The sequence below is a fragment of the Tympanuchus pallidicinctus genome, unplaced genomic scaffold, assembly GCF_026119805.1.
Source record: "Tympanuchus pallidicinctus isolate F22 unplaced genomic scaffold, pur_lepc_1.0 scaffold85, whole genome shotgun sequence".
Lineage (NCBI taxonomy): Eukaryota > Metazoa > Chordata > Aves > Galliformes > Phasianidae > Tympanuchus > Tympanuchus pallidicinctus.
The window spans coordinates 85,767-99,125 of NW_026294808.1; the positions used below are offsets into that span (position 1 = coordinate 85,767).

At 55.2% G+C, this 13,359-nt stretch overlaps 2 protein-coding genes and 1 long non-coding RNA gene across 3 annotated transcripts; all 3 read left to right on the forward strand.

The window, feature by feature from the left end:
* Positions 1-3,214: 3,214 nt before the first annotated feature.
* Positions 3,215-5,848, forward strand: LOC128074200 (protein piccolo-like). Its single transcript, XM_052669808.1, has 5 exons — positions 3,215-3,221; positions 3,675-3,737; positions 3,851-4,060; positions 4,302-4,370; positions 4,469-5,848. Exons 1-5 carry the CDS (start codon positions 3,215-3,217, stop codon positions 5,617-5,619), a joined length of 1,500 nt encoding a protein of 499 aa, XP_052525768.1. The 3' UTR covers positions 5,620-5,848.
* A 1,172-nt stretch (positions 5,849-7,020) lies between these two features.
* LOC128074209 (uncharacterized) lies at positions 7,021-7,792 on the forward strand. The gene is made up of 2 exons (XR_008203025.1): positions 7,021-7,099; positions 7,608-7,792. It is a non-coding gene; the product is annotated as an uncharacterized LOC128074209 (long non-coding RNA).
* A 3,536-nt stretch (positions 7,793-11,328) lies between these two features.
* On the forward strand, positions 11,329-13,359 carry LOC128074201 (protein MANBAL-like). The gene is made up of 4 exons (XM_052669809.1): positions 11,329-11,421; positions 11,975-11,985; positions 12,455-12,593; positions 13,006-13,359. The coding sequence occupies exons 1-4, from the start codon at positions 11,329-11,331 to the stop codon at positions 13,192-13,194; spliced, it is 432 nt and encodes a 143-aa protein (XP_052525769.1). The 3' UTR covers positions 13,195-13,359.

Genomic DNA, 13,359 nt, shown 5'->3' on the forward strand with positions numbered 1-13,359 from the left:
TTCTTTTAATGGAGCAATGGGAAAGGAGTCTATGGATTTGAGAGCTGACTTTCAGTCTGCGGGCATTTTCCAGGAGCTGGGGGTAGGGGTGAGGCAAGGAAAGCTGTGGTAGGAGGATGAGGTGTGGGAATAGGAACGTCTTCCATTGATATCAACTCCTGCTGTTCCCTTTTTGACTTGGAATGCATGCTTTTTTTAATCAAGAACAAACTCCTTGTGCAGCTTGTGAATGAACTCATTCACACCTGTTACTGTTTGGCGTTCTTCTCTACACGGAGCTGCAATGGAAATGGACACTGCTGGTCTGATTGCCAGCCCCCTCCCGCATGCTCAGATCAGCCAAGTTTGCAAGGCCTGGCTCTTGGTGAGTTGTGCCCAAGGTCAGAGGTGGCTCTTCTCAGCCTTGAGATGTGTTTTCCAGTTGCCTGCTGTGCTACTCCTGTTGTGTTGACCTCTTGAGCTGCAGCCCTAACTGGGGATCCAAGTAGACTGACACAGAAGGAATGGTTGAGATCTATGTGAGCTTGGATTGGAAATGCAGTGCCAAGGGCTGCACAAATGTGAGACAGTTCTGAGTGTAAGGAAAGGCATCTGCTGGGTGAGGGCTTTGCTGGGTGAGCGTCACCCTGCTGAAGCAGACAGCCACATCCATGGGGATTGGAAGCTTTTTCTGCCTTCTGGCTCTTGGCTGCTACTCTGAGAGTGGAGCTTCTTGCCCCGAGAGAACCAGCAGCAGAAGGGATCCCATGCGTGGCCTCTGAGCCCTTTCAGACCAACCAGCTGGATTAGCGTGGCTGTGACCTTGGTTTGGAGTTCACCCAGCAGGCTTTGCCCAAAGCAGAATGAGCTGTGGGCACAGCGTCCAGCAGTGGAAGTGGCCGACAGCTGGAGACAGCAGCAGCCTGAGCGGCGCTCTTGGGGGAAATCCTCACTGAACAAAGGCCCAGAAGAAGAGAGCAGCTTGTCCCTGCGTTCACATAGTCAGGTTTTCCTTTCTGATCTGTTACCCCTCAGGCGCTGCCTACAGCTGTGTGATGTGCTCTGCAGGAAGTGCCGATGTTTCGCATTCCACCTTGTCTTTCACCTTGTTTTGAAGCTTAGAGGCACCCTTAATTTCTGCAGCCCTGAGCTTTGTGCCATGAGAGCTCTCCAGCTTCTACCCGTGATGTGAGACTGTGATGTGTCTACTCTGTCAGGCTCTTCTTCTCTTTTCTCTTTTAAGGTACCTCTTTTCAGTACCTCTTTTAAGGTAGGAAAATTCATTTCTGGGCCAGGAGAAAAAGAAATGCAGCAATCTTCCCTGCACTGCTCAGTTTGCCTGAGTTGCCAAGTGCTCCTATTTTTCTTGTACCCTTCAATTCCAAGTCCATATTTTCCCCAAAGCAAAAGAATTCAGAGGTAACCACCTACAGTTCAGTAAGCGATTTCAGTATTTATTTCTGACTGTGGCAATTACTTCAGTTCAGAAGTCACAATTTACGGTGCCTGCTTAAATTCTGACCAAGGTTGCAGTGGCAGCTGGCTTCCCAAGGCTGCAGTACGTGGTGGTGGCACAGCCGTGGGCTTCTGCATTTGTGCTGATCCCACATTTCCTTTCTCTGTCTCGCAGGTCAGCTGGCGCTAGAAGTGGACGGCATCCAGTGTGAATGGAGGTCAGTGCAGGAGCAGCTGCTGCTGGGAGGAAGGAAGTGCAGGCTGATGGACGCTGACGCATCGCCTGGCACGGCACCAGAGGAGGCAGCAGTGATGCTGGGGGGCAGTTGCAGAAGAACACGAGGAGCTCCTCAGCAGGAAGCCACAGACCCTGCAAAAAACTGCAGCAGACTCAGAGCACGTGTGGATGCCCAGGAGGAAATGCAGGCCCAGCGTTTGAGCAGCGCCTGGCCACGGAGTGCTGCGGCCCAAGAACAAAGCTGTTCTGCCTTTGCCCAGATGGCTTTTCAAGATGGACTTTGTCTGTCCTCACAAAAACCAGGGGGCTGACTCATCTGAATGCTGGCTGATTGCTTGGAAGCCCAAATCCTTCCGGCCTCCATTCTGGAGGCAGCCTGGGGGCAACATCTCCTGGGTCTGATCATGCAGTGCCTGAGCGGGAGGATGACCCAGGCTGGTTACACAAGAGTCATCTTAATTTCTCTGTTTTGCTACTTCAGATAACTCCATTGGGTGGCCGTCGTGTTGTTTTCTTAAAATTTGGTACCAGCCCTGGTGGCTTTGGGCCAGAGCCCCAAAGGCTGCATCCAGCCCAGGGGCTTACAGCCACAGCCCCAACCAGGGAGGCTGGCACCAGCCCAAGAGCCAAAAAGAACAGCCCAAAAGGTGGGATCCAGCCCAGGGGCTTCAAGCCACAGCCCAGCTGGAGACGCCGGCACCAGCCCAGGGGCCTAAAGCTCCAGACACTGCTGGGGAGGTCAGCACTGCCCTGGGACCGAGATGCTGGCATTGGGTTTTGTTTTCTACTGGTACCTATGGGACTCTATTGACCACTCTGAGGCCTTCCTTGTTTTATTGGGCTGCACTAAAGTCATTAGACTTCTCTTAAGTTACTTTACTTCAATTCACCCCATGGGTGACCCTGGTGTTGGTCTCCTACAATTTGGATCTGGGAGGTGACCACTCCTTTGCCTACGATGAAAGCACAGCGGTGATGCAGGCACTCGCTGAGGTCACAGTGGTTGCCGGGCTGGGAGCGTTTGTGCCCCAGCTGGGAGCAGAGCTGGTGCTCTAGTGAGCGTGGTGCACACTGAGACTGAGCTCTGTGCTTTTCTGGAGAGATCATCCTTTAGAGCCCACTGGGAGCAGCGCTGCGGCGTGTGCGTCAGCTGGGCACAGCTCCGGCTGAGCAGGCTGACCAGGTGAGCTGGGTTGGTGCTGGTGGTTGCCAGGGTTATCTCAGCAGAAAAGCTGGGCTGGGGAGGAGTTCCCAGGTCAAACGGTGCCCTTCTGAATAATGGCTGTATCCAGGGAAAATGGGTTCTTGTTCGGATTCCATCCCACGTTTCAATGAGGATGATGAAATGTCCTTCCTCCCCTGGAAAATTGCTGCCAGGCCCCCACCTTCATGTCAGACCTTAAAAAGGAAGCAGAGCGCAGACTTCATAGGGTGCAACTTGTGCCTCTCTGCTCCGTGGGTTGCTTGGTGTGCCATGCCCAGCCGGTGTTTCAGCAAACCGCGCTGAAGTCACGGCAGAGAGCCAGGTGCTCAGCTGGGGGCATGGACGGTCAGCACACGTGTGGGGGAAAAGGGGACCTGGGGGCACTTGCTGACAGAAGCCATGGCAGTCAGACACCAGCTGCAGCTAGGGATGGGCAGGCAGTTCTTGCAGCCAGCTGATTTCCAAGCATTGCCTTCCTCAAGAGACGACATTGCATGGCAGAAGAAAGCTGGGAAAATGCTTCTTTGTCATGATTTTTTCACTTACTGATACTTTCTGTAGGTTCCTCTCCAAAAGGAGAACTCGGGAATCCAGGCAGCTGAAGATTGCAGTGCTGCAGGCGATGTCAAGTAAGCATCTGTTTGGAGTGCAGGAAGGGGCAGTGAGAAGTGAACTATCAGTTGTGTTTGGGCTGTCAAAGTAGCATCTTTCTGTTTTCTGGGGGGACATGGGCTTACTGGACAATACTTGTGCTGCCTGCTGGTGTCTGTGAAATCAACACACGATCTGTTCTTGCAGGGACAAAACCTGTGCATCTGTGGAACGGTGCGGGGCAAGGGGGGAAACGGAAAGCCTCCGCAGGTAAGAAGCTCCTGTGAGCTGTGGTGTGGGCACTGCCTCTAAGTAGGGCTGTATGCAGGGCTGTGTGTGATGGAGGAGAGAGGAAAGGACTGCAGTTCTGTGCTGACTGCAGAAATGGCACAGGGCTGCAGCAGCAGAAAGGCAAATTGACAAAACTGCTGCTGAAGACCAGAAGTTTGTGGTTGGCAGTGTTCAAATCTTCCTCCCAAGAGATGCTCTTCATGTCTTTCTTGTCTCCTTTCTGTCAGAAGCTGATGCCAGTGGCCTTCCTCTGAAGCGTAGCCATGTGGAAAGCCAGGAGTGTGGCACAGCACCCAAGAGAGGTACAGCACACAGCAGGCATCTGGGTTTGGTGCACCGTCTTTCTAGTTACGCTTTCTGCCTGTCCTTTCCTGGGACTGTTCTCATTGCATATTGCTTTGGGCCTGAATCTCTGGGATTTACAGTTACCTTCCCTGTCCTGTTCTATAATGGGAACCCAACGTTCACCCTAGATCCCTTGCTGTGAACATGGTACAGGAGAGCTGGCATTGACTCTTTGGGATTTTTTCTTGCTTTTCCCAGCAGTGGCGAGCAGCTCGGATGTGCCGGAGGACATCACGGACATCCAGGGTTTGCTCTCTTGGATCAATGGTGAGTTTTGGGGCTGCAGAGCTGCAGGTGCGTGTTTGCACCGAGTGGGTGTGGGAAGGTTATCATCACCGTTCTGGGGGATGTTCTTGCATTTTCAGACGTGGCAAGAGCTGCTGAGGTCCCCCATGAGAACCCCGGCAGCCCTGCCCCAGGATGCTTCATCACTGAGCTCCCTGCCAACCCTGGGGACAGCAGGGAGCTCAGCACACAGGCTGCCTCTGGGACACCCACCGACCCCTTCTGGGGGCTTCCACCATCCCCCGGGTTCTTGCCTGAGCTGCAGTGCGGGCTGTCGGAGCTGCGCCCCGTCGTGCCACCAGCGAGCGCCCGGCTCAGCCCACAGCCGACCACCCTGGCTGTCAGCGCACCTCCCTCAGCGCAAAGCGCGCAGCCCACCGAGGAGGTGCAGCAAAGGCAGCCCCAGGTGGTTCAGGCAGAAAAGAAGAACAGGGGCAGCACCAAGCGGGGGGCCAAGCGCCCTGCGCCTGCTGGCACCCCCCAGAATGGGGAGAGCTCCCAGCAGGAGCAGCCCACCAGCAACGCCCCAGCCAAGAAAAGGAAGCTGCTGCCGCAGAGAGAAAGAAGTGAGAGAAAAGGCCGCAAACACGCGTGCCAAGGGAGGCTGCCTGGGGCTGGTGCAGGAGTCAGCAGCAGCGGGCAAGCGGGCTCAGGCAGCGAGCTGCGCATGCACCTGCATGAATCTATCCAGGCCGTGCACCCGCTGGGGCAGAGGGTGACTGTGGTGGGCCCGGTGCGCCAGCCACCCTCTGTGCGGCCCCAACCCTCAGCCAGTGCTGGCCCTGCTGCCCTCCAGCCCCAAGACAGCAAAACAAACAAGGCAGCGCCGGCACCTCCAGGCAGCGTGGCACGAGAGGAGTGCACTGCCAAGAGGACGGCACCGAGCTGCCCGAGCCCATCCCTGCAGAGGAGCTCACCGCTGCGGAGGGACCCACCATCACCACCATCACCACCACCACCAGCAGCGCTGCACCAACAGCAGCCTCAGCCGCGGCGCCCCATGGACTTTGTGCCCTGCATGGGGCCGCGGGCGGGTGGTGGTGCGGCACCCATAGTGATGGAGGAGTCGCTGCCCATCACAGCCGAGCAGCGGCCCGAGCGGGAGCGCATGAAGAAGCTGGCCCAGGAGGAGCGGCAGCGGGCGGCCCGGCACATGAAGATCGGCCCCGTGCAGTTCCTCGTGCAGCGGGAGATAGACATGGCCATCGCTGACCGGTATGGCTACCCGTAACCCTGCGCTCCTCGCCGGCCCACAGCAGCAGGCAGCAGCAGCAGCATTCCAGGGGCACCGCCAGCGTCCCCATCCCTCCTTTCCAGAACCGAGCTGTCCTCTGGAGTCATCATGGCAGTGGGATGGGACATCATCTGGGCATCAACTGTTGTGGGATGGGAATTTTAGGATTACTGTCATTGCTGTTACTCATTGTTTTCTATGATACGGTACTAAAAGCTTTGTGTTCTCTTTGCCACATCTTTGCCTGCAGTCATTTGTGCTGTGTCCCAGCCCCGCAGCTCCCCATGCCCTTCGGGGCAGGATGGGGCATCACAGATGGCCGTGTCCCACAGTTGCCACCACCACCCCTTGCCCTCCTCTCTCCCTGCAGTCCTTTGTGCAGCGGGGTGCAGAGGGCGTTTCACACAGCTCTCCTGCGCTGCCCATGAATTGCCGTGGAGATGGGCAGCAGGCACGAGTAGATGGAGGGGAATCGCCCTGCCTCACTGTGGCCAGAAGAGACTCCAGCAGGGGCAGTTCCCATGGAGGGGTGAAGCAGGGGAAGCCGGGCTTGCTGTGCAGATAGGCATAAAGATACCTCCCATGCCATGGCTCTTCTGCCCCACATTGTTTGGCTTCTGCCAGTTTTGTCTTCAGGCAGGGACTCAACTGACTCTGTACACACAGCAGGATTTTCCATCTGGCAGCCGGTCGCGAGTGCTGCCCCCCAGGGCTCGGTACTGGGGCCGCTCCTATTGAACACCTTTGTCAATGATCTTGATGAGGGGATTGAGGGCACCCTCAGTGCGTTCACACATGGCACCAGGCTGGGAGGGAGCGCTGATCTGCCAGAGGGAAAGGTGCTGCAGAGGAACCTGGACAGACCAGACCGATTGTATGGTTGGGTTGTGGTTGGATTTGATGATCATGAAGCTCTTTTCCAACCTGAACAATCCTATGGTTCTACAATCCCATATCCATTCCAAGTCCATCCCATATCCAAAGTCCGTCTCACATGTATCCCAATTCCTGATATCCCATCCCGTATCCACACACCCACAGCCCACATCCCAATCGCACATTCCACATCCCAATCCAACATCCTATATCCCACATCCCAATCCCAATTCCAAATCTCATTCCCAGTCCCTCATCCCAAGCCCGTCACCCACCTGTCGATCTCAATCCCTCATCCCAATCGCAATCCCACATCCCCGATCCCAACTCCAATCCCAATCCCATCCCCTATGGCAACAGAGGGCACCCCGAGGCCCCTCCCGCACAGCCATTCTGCCCCGCCCCCGGCCTCTCATTGGTTAGGGGCACTTCCGGTCCATCTGTGCCTCTCATTGCTCAGCGGCAGTTCCGGCCCGCCTCCAGTCTCTGATTGGTCAGCAGCAGCGCCTCCGGCTCCGATTGGCTGAGAAGACAACGACAAAAACAGAGGAGCGTGGAACTGAAGAAGGCTTCCCTGAGAGCTGCTGCTGCACGTGCGGAGGTGAGTCCTTGGTGAGCGCAGACACGGCTCTTGCTGTGCTCAGTGCCTCCGTCTGTCAGACGTGACAGATACTGCAGAATCCCAGGGCAAGCAGTGTAATAGAAAAGCACCCAGCTGTGTGTTTGAGGAAATCACAGAATTGTAGGGGTTGGAGGGGACCTCTAGAGATCATCAAGACCAACGCCCCTGTCAGCTGTAAGTGAGAGCTGCCCAGGGGAGCTTGGATGCCTTCCTCTGGCTTGAGAAGGGCACCGTTGGTAACGGCCGGAGGGTTTTGCTGTGATAAAGAGCCTTGCCATGTCGGGCACTGCGACCTTGGAAACCTCGTTCCCCCAGCAGAGCATGAATCTTACCATAGGCAGCTGTTGTGGGAAGTAACGCCAGTGACCTGAATGGCAGGAACGTGCTGTGCTGCATGGGGCCGTTCTGGAAGTGTCCTGATCAGACTTGCTTAAGGAGATCTCCCCAGATTGTTCCTGTCCTGTTTCCTTGCCTTGTTTCCTTCCAGTGCTCCGCAATGAACAGCCTTGTGGAGATGATGCAGAAGCTGCAGCTGAAGGACTGAGAGGACGAGCATCAGCAGGCAGCGCTGCAGTGCGCGGCGTTACAGGGCAGCGTTCGAGTGCCGCCCAACTCGGCACCACAAATTTGGTTGTAGTCAATAAAAAACAGCCACAATTAGACATCGACAAAGAGCGCATGGCCTGATTTGTCCCGTGGCATTCCATGAGCTGCTGCACTCCTACTGGTCCAGAGTAGAACCTATGCAGCTTCGGAGCACCAAGCCGCCATCCTGGCACGGTTTTTGGAGGCAGTGCTCCAAGCGCTCCTGCTGTTGCTGACACCTGACGTTGCCCAGGGAGGACCTGGCCACTGCACTCTGCTCCACCCCCTGTGCCACACACACGTGTGCAGCCCACCACCCTTCCACCTGCTGTGCAAACGCACCATCCTATCTTGCACACTTCAGCCACACTGCTTTCCTCCTCCTCCCCCACCACTTCCCATTCCTGCTTCCCCTTCCTGTGTCCTCCCCCCCCTTTGTTGCTTTGGCCCCAAAAGCCTGCCATCCCTCACAGCCCTCTGGTTTGCATGAGGCTTTGCATCGCTTCCTTTGTGCACAAGCCCCCACTGCTGTGCCCCTTGTTGCACCCCTCTTTTGCAGCACCGTGTAGCAATCCCCCCCTACTAAAAGTACAGTTAGCTCAGAAATCCAGATTGTTTCCAATTAGCATTTCTAATTAAAACACAATTTTTAATTAAAACACAACCTTGCAGCCATGGCTGTGAATCCTTATCACTGCACTGTGAGCTACTCCTGGCAGTGAATTCTCTCTCTGCACCATTGTAGCAGTCACTGTTAGCTTTGCCTCGATATCCCTCTGGGTTCTCTGCACGTGTCCCTTTCTGAAATCGTACTTCTCTTGGGGAAACCCCCTCACAACCTTTCCTCTTTGCTTTTGTACATGGAACATCCGTATTTTATCCTCCTTTACGTGAACTTTATTACAACCTTTGGGCTGTAATAGCCCTGACAATGAAAACACAACTTGCATGTTAATGCGACACTGCTGTGCTTTGTACCAAATCAGTGCTCCTTGGGTCTCTGAGGTAGGACAGGGTGAAGGGGAGCGGCGTGAAGCTGTGTGCAGGAAATCTGAGGGTGGGAGGGCACTGCCAAACCCAGCTGGTGCATCTCTGTGCAGTTTTGCCTTCCCGAGAGCAACCCAGAGCTTCCCGGTACTTTTCTGCTCCTGTACTGCAGTGTGAGCATAAGGTTCTGCTGCCTCCTTCTTCTGGAAGATCCTCTGCTGCCATGGGCATCTGACACAGGCACCTGTCCTTTTCTGTTTGTTTTTTAATCAGGACACATTATGCCTGTTGTGTTTGCTGCACGTTACTTACCAAAGTCACCACGAAAGGGTTTCGATTTTCCTGCAGTCAGATTTGCTCTCACGTAACAAGCTTCTATAGCAGAGTCCATCTGACTTTTGAAATTATTTTGTTGAGGTTCAAGACATTCTAGTCTTTATAGTTTATAGTCTTTATAGCACCACCCTTCCCTCCTGCTTATACGTTCCCATTTAATTACTGGAAGGCCACATCAGGTTTCCCCAGAGCATTCTCTTCTCCAGACTGAACAAGCCCAGCTCTCACTGCTGGCTCAGGTGAAGTTTTTCATCCGCCAGGACACCGAAGTCCTTCTCAGCAGGGCCGCCCTCCATGAGTTCTTCTCCCAGCCTGCACAGATATCTGGGGTTGCCCTGACCCAGGTGCAACACCCTACACTTGACCTTGCTGAATCTCATTAGGCTCACGTGCTCCCTCCCAGATGAAGATTTTGAAACAGCTTTGTGAAGAAATGAAAGAACCTTGAGAGCAACAAGAGTTCTTTCAGGCTGGACGTTAGGAAAAACTCCTCCAAAAGAGTGGTTGGGCCCTGGACAGACTGCCCAGGGAGGGACTGCAGTCAGATTCCCTGGAGGCGTTCAGGAAATGTTTAGGTGTGCACATGGGAACTGCTAAGTCCGAGCCTGAACCTCTGATTGATCACCTGAGGCGAGCCATGAGTCAGCCAGAGGAGCACAGTGAAGGCAATTCAGCTGTGCTGCCCTCCTGGACGTATTTAAGAGCTGGCTGCCAGTGGGGAAGGAGCTCTTCTGGAGATTGGCCCTGCTGGAGTTTTGTGAGTGAGCCCTGGGTAGGGGTAAGCCTTCTGTTTGTTCTCTTTTTGTTATCATACTCTGCTTTGTCAAACTCTCTTCTTTCTCTCATCATTATAGCATCTTACAAGTCATTGATTATACAGTGGGGCACTGAGGAAGATGAGCGATGTGGAACGCGTTTCTTTAGAGTCGTTTCAGAACGGCGTTTCGCTTAATTGTGAACCAGGGAAGGGGGTGCAGAACGAACAGAGGCAAAACAGAGTGCAGGGAGGGATGTGGGGGGGGGGAGCTGAGGAATGCAGCCTCGTCTCTCTCCTGCACCAGGCACTCGTGCTCATGTATTGGTTCAGACTGTGACTTGGAAAGTCTGCTACAAGTCACAGTAATGAGCAATGGGGGTGGACAATGTGATAATAGCTTCTTGGAAACAGTTGTGATATTCCCTCCTATTCTACTTGTAATATTGGGATAATCTACGCCTGACCTGGTACAAGACCTTTCTTGCATTTTCTTCCATCTCTTTCCCTGTGGTCCAACAGCCAATGATTTTCTGTACAAGAAGAGAAACTTCTCAAAAAACAGGGCAGCTGTTCTCCTGGATGCATACCCTGGGGATGGTGTAAGGTCAGAATGCTGAGGGGAGGCAGCCATTTCTCTGCTTCTCTTTATGCCTTCCCTACAAGTCACCCAGCTGCAGTGTCTATCTCCCAGCATCTCCCAACAACCACTTCTATTCCCACCAGGGATCTAAAGAAGAGTGAGTAGGAAGGAAAGTCTCCTATCTGGCAGAGGCTGGTGGAGGGCTTTGCAGCCCCGGCAGAGTTAAAGGGACAGAATCACCACGTGCTGCAGAAGAGCTGAAGCGAATGGTAAGAAGTCCTTCTTGCATGGACTTTTGCCCACAGAAGCTTGTTCCCTATACCGTATTCCCTCAGAGACTCGGAAAGTTTTGTGGAGAACTCGCTGGGATGTATTTACGTAGGTAATGTTTGAGCGCCCAGACGCTCAATGTTTGAGGTGCTGGATGCTGAAATGGAAGCCGGGGCTCCTGTCTCCCAGCAGGCAGGCGTCGTCAGCTCCACTCTGGAGCGCGCCGTTGTTTGCGCTGACCTCAGGACATCCCTGAGCGTGCCCTGAGTGTTGTGTGCTGCGAGGCCCAGCCCCAGAAGGGGATTCCCACGTGGCAGGAGGGAGAGGGCGAAGGAGGCTGCGGGCCCTTTCCTCGGGGCCGGCTCCTCTGTGCCCTGTTGCTGGCCGCAGAGAAGGGCTGCCCGCTGGGCACAGGGAGCGCCTTCTCGCCGCCGTCCCGTGCCCTGCAGCCCCCTCCTCATCCCGTGCGGAACGCCGCTCCCAGCAGCACAGGTGCCATTGTGGAACCTTCCCCATGTCACAGCCGTCACCTTGGTCACTGCCGCCCCACCCGGCGCACTCGTCTCTGAGAGTGCTGGGCAGGTGGCAGCCATGTCCAGCACGAAGAGAGCGAGAGCGGAGGAGGAGAGAGCGGTTTTAAATGGGAAGAGGGAGCTGGGGGCCCCAGAACCAAAGAGGAGGAGGGGGCCCACCATGACCATCAGGCAGAGGAGGGAGAGGAGGAAGGGAGCCCGGTTCCATCGCGCCCGGGCCAGCGCTGTGAGCGACCATGGGGAGCCCATGGAGGTGGATCCGCCTCCAGAGGAGCCCATGGAGGTGGATCCGCCTCCAGAGGAACCCATGGAGGTGGATCCGCCTGCGGCACAGCTGGCCTGGCACCACACCACCGTGCCAGGCCCTGTGTTGGCGCGCTCACAGCTCCGCCATCGCTGGTCCGGGCGCTCGGCCCCTTACCCTCTGCGCGGCCCCCGCCCCCGGCATTAGCTGGGTGGCATTGCTAACATCTGCTCCTCCTCCACCTTGTTGCTCCTCTGCGGTTCTGCGGGCCCCCAGTTCCATCTTCCCCCCGTAGGAGTTAGGCTTTGTTCTGGGCTTTGTTGTTGATTTTAGTGTTAGCTTAGTTTTAGTGTTGAGTTCAGTTTTAGCGTTAGGCATAGGTTACTGTTAGGAGCTTAGAGTTAGGCATAGGTTGCTGCTGCCAGCTGGCAGTAAATGCTGCTCACTCGGTAAGCCCTCCCCAAATTCTCATGCAGAGAAATGAGTGCGACTGCCCTGAGAAGGGAGGTTTGATGGCATCTGCAATGAATTGAATTTCCGTCTTGTGACTTTTCTGTTGCAGAACATCGAGACGTGAGTGGCTGAGAAATGGAGTTGGGACTCAGGGGAGCCATAGGTGCTGTGTCACAACCTTCCTGAGCGGCCCTTGCAAGGTATGTGTCTCTTACTGTAAGCGTGTGCTAAGGCACTGCTGTTCAAACACAGCTGGTGGCACTGTCTGCAGCAGGTCTGCTTTCTGTTAAGCTTTGCCCTTCTTTTATGTCCTCCTGTCCTTTTCAGCTCCTGCTCCCCTCGCCTGCAAGTGAAGCAATGCTCAAGTTTGAGTAATCTTTTCCTCGGCAGGCGGTAAAAGACAACGCAGCTGCAAGTTTCGTGTCCTTCGTTGTCATTGGGTCAGTAGACCAAGGAGATGTTCAGAACAGCTCTAAGTCAGCCTGTAACAGCAGTGTGCGTGAGAGAATAACGACTCCTTCTCCCCTCTTGTAGAAAGCAGCCTCCTTGAGAGCAGGAGAGCAGCAGGCTGCCTGCTGTGTGGCTGCTGAAGGGCATTTCTCCCAGCTGAGATCCCCGAGCCCACGCTGGCGGAGAACGTGCTGCGCCACCATCTCTTCTGTGGAGCCACTTTGCAGCTGCTCTGTGCGCTGGCTGTAATCGTGCCAGTTTCCAGGTGCCATAAGCCAGTAAGTCGTGCTCTCTGAGGCTGATAGCAAGGCACGGGCAATGGGCAGGGAGGGAACAATCTGTAGCTGTGGCCTACGGTGGTGTGCCTACGGCGCGTGTTCCTGATGCACGCCAGGAGCCTTGGGGTGCTGCTCATCTGCTGCTGCTGCTGCTGTGCTGTGTGTGCTGCCAGGCAGTGTCCAAGCCCTGTGCAGGCGCTGCCTTGCAGGAGATGGCTTTGAGTTCTGGTTTGTGTGGGACTTCTGGGCAGGAGATGGAGGTGAAGTTTCTGGCGTGCCCTGATGGCAGGAAGGCGGTTTCCAGTGCTAGCAGCCAAAGCTGCCCGGGTGGTGGCTTGATCTCCCCACGCGAGCTGTCAGCCGCTTGTTAGCTGTGAAGGTTCCCTTACCATTTCTGCCTTGATTCTTGTAGGACTGGCACAGTCTTGGGACTCGGTCTGGTGAGACAGTGAAGAAAGCCAAGGCAAGTGCTGCTCTGCTGAGGAAGGAAGCCCAGAAGGAGAGCAAAAAGAACAAAGAAGGGCTTGAGCGAGAAGGCCCACAGGACGCTCGAATCAGCTGGAATGCTTCCTCGGAGGTGGCACCAAAGGCAGCGGACTGAGTCACCTGGTTTTCTGGCATGGCCGTGCTTTCCCTGTCACGGACAGTGCAGCGGAACTGAGGCACCTGGAAGGGAAGGGCTTGTGCTGCATTCCAAGCAAAGAGGGCTTGCCAGAGGCAGGTCTTCATCTATGGCAAGAGATGGAGAGGCTGTGTTCCTTCAGGC

Coding starts and splice junctions, on each gene's coding strand:
- LOC128074201 (XM_052669809.1), top strand. CDS start 11,329: ATGACCATCAGGCAGAGGAGGGAGAGGAGGAAGGGAGCCCGGTTCCAT. Junction 12,594..13,005: donor TTTCCAGGTGCCATAAGCCA/GTAAGTCGTGCT, acceptor TGATTCTTGTAG/GACTGGCACAGTCTTGGGAC.
- LOC128074200 (XM_052669808.1), top strand. Junction 4,061..4,301: donor TGGCACAGCACCCAAGAGAG/GTACAGCACACA, acceptor TGCTTTTCCCAG/CAGTGGCGAGCAGCTCGGAT. Junction 4,371..4,468: donor TTTGCTCTCTTGGATCAATG/GTGAGTTTTGGG, acceptor TTGCATTTTCAG/ACGTGGCAAGAGCTGCTGAG.